Raw genomic sequence first — 7318 nt, forward strand, 5'->3', positions numbered from 1 at the left:
AGAGTCCCAGACACTGAGCCCCGGGATGGGAACGCCGGCCGGTCACTCACCCTGGCCTCCTGTCCCCACCCCTCATCAGGTGGAGTCTATCTTTTTACAAAATATTTTTATTGATTTCAGATAAGAAGGGAGAGGGAGGGAGAGAGAGAGAGAGAGAGAGAGAGAGAAACATCCATGATGAGAGAGAATCATGGACCGGCTGCCTCCTGCACGCCCCACACTGGGGATGGAGCCCCCAACCCGGGCCTGTGCCCTGACTGGGAATCGAACCCTGACCTCCTGGTTCACAGGTTGATGCTCAGCCACTGAGCCCCGCCGGCCGGGCCTCAGGTGGAGTCCAAATCCCTGGCCTGGTTCGGGGACCCCAGGAGCCTCCAGCGAGTCTACAGCCCTTCGCTGAGTGACGCCAGGTGAGTGATGCCAGGTGAGTGATGCCGGGTGAGTGGGGTGAGTCGCCTGCCCGTGGCAGCGACGGTGTCAGCGTGGCCACAGGAGTTGGAAGACGTGCTGGGCAGCTGCAGGCGCGTTAGCTCCTACAGGAAACGGCCAGAGAGCACCCCGTGGTGCCGACACCCCACTAATTACAGGATAACGAGTAGCAGCACCTACAGGGCTGTTGGAGACGCTGTGTCCACGACGGATTTCAGAGGACGGAGACTGTCAGGGCCCAGCTCCGTCACCCTCTCAGCTCCACACCAGCCAATGTGCAGCCCAAACCCCAGACAACATGTGTTTAACAACTAATTTACGGCCCGGCCGGCGTGGCTCAGTGGCTGAGCGTGGACCTAGGAACCAGGAGGTCAGGGTTCGATTCCTGGTCAGGACACAAGCCCAGGTCCATCCCTGGAGTGGGGCGTGCAGGAGGCAGCCGATCCATGATTCCCTCTCATCATTGCTGTTTCTCTCTCTCTCTCTCTCTCTCTCTCTCTCTCTCTCTCTCTCTCTCTCTCTCTCCCCCCCTCTCTGAAATCAATAAAAACATAATTTAAAAATGTGACCGTGTCTCAGAGTCCCCTCTGGTATCAGCAGACCCCAAAACAGGCCCCACCCGACTCTTCCCGGGAGGGAAACTTCGCCGCCTGCCTAGGAATTAGGTTACTTTTTAGAAGCTTTTCTGTCCGAAGGCAAAAGGGAATCGAATGAGCAGATGGTGGGGTTGATCTCATGGCTTAACGTGTAATCATTTAATCTGGTTCCAATTAATTCCTGTGTTTGTGGTGGGTGTGGCTCTCCTTTCCACGCGGAGAGCACACCGACTTCTTTGACCCCCAGTTCTCCGCTGTATTTATTTGTTCGTTTTCCCCTTATTTTACCTTTTTTTGTGGAGATTGAGATCTGACAGGACACCAATGGCTGGTGCACAACGTAAAGACTCAGTGTCGGTTATCGTCCCGTTTCCGTGACCGTGTGGAAAGGGGTCAAGGGGAGCCGGGAAGGCGCTGGGTCAGCCCCGGGGTCTACAGCCCGTGAGACGGAGGCGAGGACGGGCCTGCCACGCGTCTCCTCTGCCTGCACCGCCCACGGTCACGCGGGGTCTCGGCTTCGGGCCGAGAGGCAGGGCCAGCCCGACGCCTCCACTCACAGTCGAGCCGGTTCCTCCTGGGCCGGGGGTGCGAGGGGCGAGCTGAGCGGAGGGACATGCAGCCGGGTGCCTCCCTTAGGACGGGGACCCCAGCGCCCACGGGGACCCCGGCGGCCCCTCCGCACAGCGATGGCCACGGGGGCACATGGAGGGACCGAGCAGACCCCTCGCCCGGGGGGTGTTTGGATGTGTGAACGCGGTACCTCTCTGCGAGGCGTCGAAGCTGTCGAAAGGGGCGATTCTCTGGATGTCGTAGGTGAGGGTGGCGTTGGGCACCAGGCCGCGGTTCCTGTTGATGCTGGTGACGGCGAACTTGAAGGCTAGCTCCTCCACGTTGGCTGGCTCGTTCTCCGCAGCTTCAAAAACGCCGCCTGCGGGAAGAAGGAGGTGGGTGAGCCCGTGTGCACGTGGATTTTAAACATATTTTATTGCTTTCAGAGAGGAAGGGAGAGGGAGAGAGAAACATCAATGATGACAGAGGATCACGGATCGAGCCTGCAACCCGGGCCTGAGCCTGACCGGGAATCCAACCCAGAATCCTTTGATCCGCAGGCCAACGCTCTACCCACTGAGCAAACTGGCCACGTATATTTTTCCAAGAGAAGAATATAAATGATTCAAACAAAAGGCGCGAAAGAATAAGCGCAGGCGGCTCAGGCCGGTCCCAGCCCCGGTCTCACGCCGATCAGCAGGTGGGCTGGGCGGTGCACAGGGCCACCTCCAGGCGGGTGCTCATGACTTCAGGTCCGCGGCTGGGCTGTGCAGCGCCCCCCGGACGGCAAACGTGGGCCACGTGGTTGGTCCCGCGGGACGTGTGCCGGGTGATGGAGGCAGCGATCTCTGCATTTGCACCCGAATCTCGCTGTGGTCGCCGGAACACACCCTGAGCCGTCTCCTGAGAACCAAGCTCCTCGCATTCGGAAGCAGACCTGCTAGATTCGGGGGGGGCGGGGCGTGCAGAGCTGAGGGGTCCAGTGAGCCCCCCGCCGAGGGTTTCAGAGTGAAAGCATCTCTCCTGTGGCGGGGGGCTCAGAATTCTGGGGTCTGAGGCGAACGCTTTCCCAAGGGCCGGTTCGAAGCACTGCCTGCGTTGGCTTGTTGTCTGGTTTTTGGGGACCTTCAGTCCTGCTCCAAAGCACCCAGTCTCCGTCGAAATCCGTTCCTCCTGAGCAGGACACAGGAACTAGCCTCTCCCGCCTCAGACAGCTCAGAACCCGCCTGAACGGTGCTTCGAGTCCCACATTTCCAACCGGCTCGTTTTCCTGACGTGGAGACAGGTAATGAGGTAGTTACTGTGGAAACACCGTCCTGGTCCTCTCTGGGCTGCAGGAGGGGGCGGGGTCTGAGGCTGGAGTCCAGCCTGTCGGGTCCCGTCTCCTCCACGAGGGGCTCCCACCGGGAACCCCTTGTTCTCGGCTCCTCAGTGGCCGGTGGGCCCGGAGCGAAGGCAGATGCTCCCGGAGCGTTAAATCACCCCAAACCCAGGTTCTCCACCGAACTGGGGCGATGTTTCACGATGTGCTGCCTTCTTCCTAAAGGACACGTGTGGCCCAGCCAGCCTGGCCCAGCGGACAAAGTGTCCCGGGTCCGACTCCGGCCAAAGGCACGTCCCTCGGTTGCAGGCTCCTCCCCTGCCCAGGCCCTGGTTGGGCGTGTGCAGGAGGCAGCCAATCAATGTGCTTCTCACATCGATGTTTCTCTGTCTCCCCCCTCCCTCCCTCTCCCTCTAAAATCAATGGGAATCATCCTGGGGGAGGATTTAAAACAAAGAATGTGCTGTGGTTAGAAGGCTGTGTGCTCAGCGATGGTCCACGCGTGCTCAGCCCCCAGGAGATGGGCCCTGCCCAGGGGCTGGAACAGTGGGCGGAAGAGCAGGCGGCTCCGGTTCCCACGCAGAGGCCTGGGCAGGGGCTGCAGGGCCTCGCTCGGTGGGAGCCCCTCCTCCCAGGTGCACGTTTCCTCCGTGGGGCGTCCTCCGTATTTTCTCGAAGGTCATTTCAGGTGGAAATTTGGCGTCTGTTAGTTGGTTCCTTTCACACGGTTGGGTGAGGTGGCATTGAATTGGGTGAAGTTCCCTCAGATCTCCGGGCCCTGGGCCCCCGCACAGGCCCTGGCGCAGGTGCTACGACCATCACTGACCTTCGCCGAGGTCCACGGCCACCCCGAGTCCTCCTCCCACGCTCAGCACCTGCGGGAGACGGCGGGCTGATGGGCGTCAGGTGGGGCTGAGCACAGCAAGGGGACCCTCCCCCCTCGTCCCACGTGGTTCACGGGGAACGCGGGGCGGCCACCTGTGGGGCGTGTGTGGGACTATCGGCCGAGCTCCCTGTCAGAAGCTGCATTTCAATGACCATGAAACCATCCAGACACGGAATGAGCGGCGACGGCCTGTAATGACGATGGCGCACGAAGGACGCCTCACAGCCCATTACAGCCGCCATTTCAGCATAAAACCCAGAAACCGGGGGCACAGCACGTGAGAACTTCAAGATGAAACGGCAGCGTCTGCAGCCGCCGTGGAGCGCAGCTGGTGGCCTGTCTGATGCAGGCACGGCCGGCGGGTCCCTGATCCCGGGACTGGGCCCTACAGTCCTTTCCCGGAGGAATCCTGGGGCCGGTCCATTTCCATGGAGACGGGCCGCCCTCGGGGCCTGGTTTGGGGGGAAGGTGGTCATAATCAACCAACGCGGCCAGGACTGAATTAACCAAATCTTCAGTGTGTCCTTAGCTAATTTGTAATCCGTCTCCATCTTTCCCCTGGGTTTTGGCTCTCATATATTCTAAGTCCTCTTTAACCCCAAGATGAGAAGCATATTATCGGGTAGATGTTTTCTTATAGTCCTTTTGTGGTTTTATTTTTTAACGTTAATTTTCCCAGTCCAAGGGGAGTGAACTCGGGGAGATTAGTAAAATAGGGGTCTTGTTCTACGTTCTCCAACCACTGCTGTTGACTAGTCTTTTACATGTGATATCACTCTTACCTCACACTAAACCCCGCACCCCGCCCCCCCAGCAGTGCACGAGGCCCCTCTCTCCACATCTCGCCAGCACTGTTTCACTTGTTGACGGCACCCATGGGGCAGGCGTGAGGGGATGGGTCCCTGTGACTTTAACTTCATCTCTGACAACATGTGGTGTTGGGCACCTTCTCACGTGTCTCTTGGCCGTTGTGTGTCCTCTTTGGAGACGTGTCCGTTTGAGTCCTCGGCCCGTTTCCCAGTTGGGTTGTCTGTCTTTGGTGCTGAGCGGTGCGAGGTCTTTGTCAGTGTTGGGTGTCATCACGGGGCTCCCCTTCCCATAATGCAAGGGCTGTCTCGCCGAGTGTACAGTAGTCACGTGGCTCAACATGCAGAAGACAGCAAAGGGTGTACAGGGTGCTTCTGCCACCTGACCCCCCGAAGTCACGCCTGTGAGCCCACAGCGGGCCTGACCGCCCTTCAAAAGGCACACGATGGGGGTGATGTGCCTCTCACCCCTTAACGCTGCACGGACCCTCCCTGGGAAGCGACAGGGGCCCTGCAGCCAGCTCCCACGCGGGGGTGGTGACGTGGTCCCTGCCTCATCTGAGGGCTGTGGGCTCTTCCAGAAAACACAGGGCCGACACCCTTCACCAGCGTCTCCCGCGCATGTGTGCATGTGTGCACGTGTGTGCGTGTGCACGTTCCCAGGGAGGCGTTTCTCGGCCAAAGGGTCGTGCACTGCGTTGCTGACAGCGATCAGCAAATCGTCCCCTGTGAAGGTCACAGTAACATTTATTTCCACTAAAAATGGGTGAGGATAGCCGCCCTCCGGCCTCCCACACGCAGGCCGTGTGAGGTGACAGCGAATGTTTCCTGGGTTACACTGAAATCCCGTCCAGTAATTAAAGAGCAGGGTTTGCTTTTCATGCAAAGGTTGCTGAGTTATGAGAGATTCCCATTTAGGAAAACAGCCAGACAGAGGAAATCTCTCGGTGTTTTTATGTCGATGTCAACACGCACTCGTTTGAGCGTCTGCTTGTTTGTGCTGCCGGCTCTTAGCACCAGGCTGGCGAACGTTACATAAAATGCCTGCTGTCCGTCGCTCCACTGATGCTTATCACACCTCGGAAAGGACGTCCCGAACCCCCTGAAACGTGGGAGATCCTGCGAGTTTCGGCTCTAAGGCCGATCAGATGTAGATGGGGTTTAGGAAACCAGAATGTAGTGAAGATAAAAGTTACAAATCAAGGATCTTCTCAGGTTCCCCGATTTCTGCCTCAAATGGGACTTCGTGGCACATAAGCAGAACAAGAACTTCCGGCAGGAAAAAGGAGACAGACAGACAGCCATGTCCAGACACACATCTGGCCGAGGGTCCCAGCTCAGCTCACGGCTCAGTCCTGTCATCCTCGCGTCAGCAGCACAGGCCACACGCGGGCGGTCGGGCAGTCCCAGCTCAGAGACGATTCCACAGGCTCCTCGTGTGTTTTAAGGCCTGTGCTTGTGCCCCGGCCAGTTAGCTCAGTGGTGAGAGTGTCAGCCTGTGGAGCGAAGGGTTGTGGGTTCGATTCCCAGTCAAGGGCATGTACCAGGCTCCCCAGCCTGGTTGGGTGCGTGAGGGAGGCAGCCAATCCATGTTTTTCTCTCCCCCCTCTTCCCTCCCCGCCACTCTCCCTAGACATCAATGGAAAAATACCCGCAGGTGAGGATTTAAAAAAAGCTGTGTGATTGTATTTTTTAAACTTTTTCCTAACAAGATATGAGAAGCACAATCCTTGTATAACCAGGGACTTGCCTAACTTCTCCCAGGAGAGGCTGGTGCATTAAAGAGCTTAGCGTGGACTTTGAGGGTTTATTTTCACTTTTTAAAGGCACCTCATTCTGTGTTTTATTTTGGTGCCTGGCAGAGTGCCCCTGGGGCTGCAGGGACCGTGCAGCCCCACCCCGTCCGTCCGACGGGAACCTTCCTACACCGAGGGCCCCCAGCCCACCGTCTGGGCGAGACCACCCCTCTGGCGGTAACCCTGGCGTTTGTCCTGCGGCTTCTGTGACAAACGGCTCCACACTTGGTGATTTCAAGGGACAAAATGCATCTCTCACCGTTTTAGAGCCAGGAATCCAAAAGCCAGGCAGAGGCAGGACCGGGCTCCCTCCTCCCTTCTGTGCTTCTCCCTCCTTCCTACCTCCTCCCTCCTCCCTCCTGTGCTCCCCCCTCCTCTGTGGCTCCCGTGTCCCTGGCTGGCGCCCACCTCACTGCAGTCCCTGCCTGGTCTTCACATGAGCGTCTGTCTCTCTCCTCGGTGTCTCCCATGCGGACAGGCTTTTGGATCAGGGCCCATTGGGATAATTCAGGGCGAATCTCCTCTCGAGTCTTTAACTTAATGACGTCGGTAAAGACTCCCCCGGAGGAGGTCGCTCATCGGGGGTCAGGGTGTGGACATTGTGGGGCCCTCCTGCACCCCGAGTTCCAGCTATCGCCACAGCTGCCCTTGGCCTGTTCTTGGACGTCTTATAAAACGAAGTCACACCCACGAACTCTCGTTGTCCGGATTCACTCTCTGTTCTGCCTTTTAAAGAGCGATCCACGCACGTCTCCTTCCCTGAGACCCGGACAGCCTGTCCACCTGACCGAACCCCACTCCCACGACCCCTGCCCGCCTGGCCTGTACGCAGCGTCCCCACAGCAAACCCTCCGTCTCACCCGGAAGGTGAGCCCGATCCCGGCTCTGAGGTTCATGCACAGAAATCCCCCCCCGCCCCCCACCCCCTCTGTCCC

The 7318-nt window shown here is 58.6% G+C and overlaps 1 protein-coding gene across 1 annotated transcript in view; it reads right to left on the reverse strand.

The window, feature by feature from the left end:
- GRIK1 (glutamate ionotropic receptor kainate type subunit 1) overlaps nucleotides 1–4023 on the reverse strand; it is a 74444-nt gene extending 70421 nt beyond the window's left edge. The window contains exons 1-3 of the mRNA XM_015564137.1: nucleotides 3874–4023; nucleotides 3722–3770; nucleotides 1786–1953 (exon numbers count right to left, since the gene is read on the reverse strand). Coding sequence (XP_015419623.1) covers nucleotides 1786–1953; nucleotides 3722–3770; nucleotides 3874–4023 — 367 coding nt within the window. The remainder of the gene's footprint in view (nucleotides 1–1785; nucleotides 1954–3721; nucleotides 3771–3873) is intronic.
- Between the last annotated feature and the right edge of the window lie 3295 nt (nucleotides 4024–7318).

Source organism: Myotis davidii, unplaced genomic scaffold, assembly GCF_000327345.1.
Source record: "Myotis davidii unplaced genomic scaffold, ASM32734v1 scaffold552, whole genome shotgun sequence".
Taxonomy (NCBI): Eukaryota; Metazoa; Chordata; class Mammalia; order Chiroptera; family Vespertilionidae; genus Myotis; species Myotis davidii.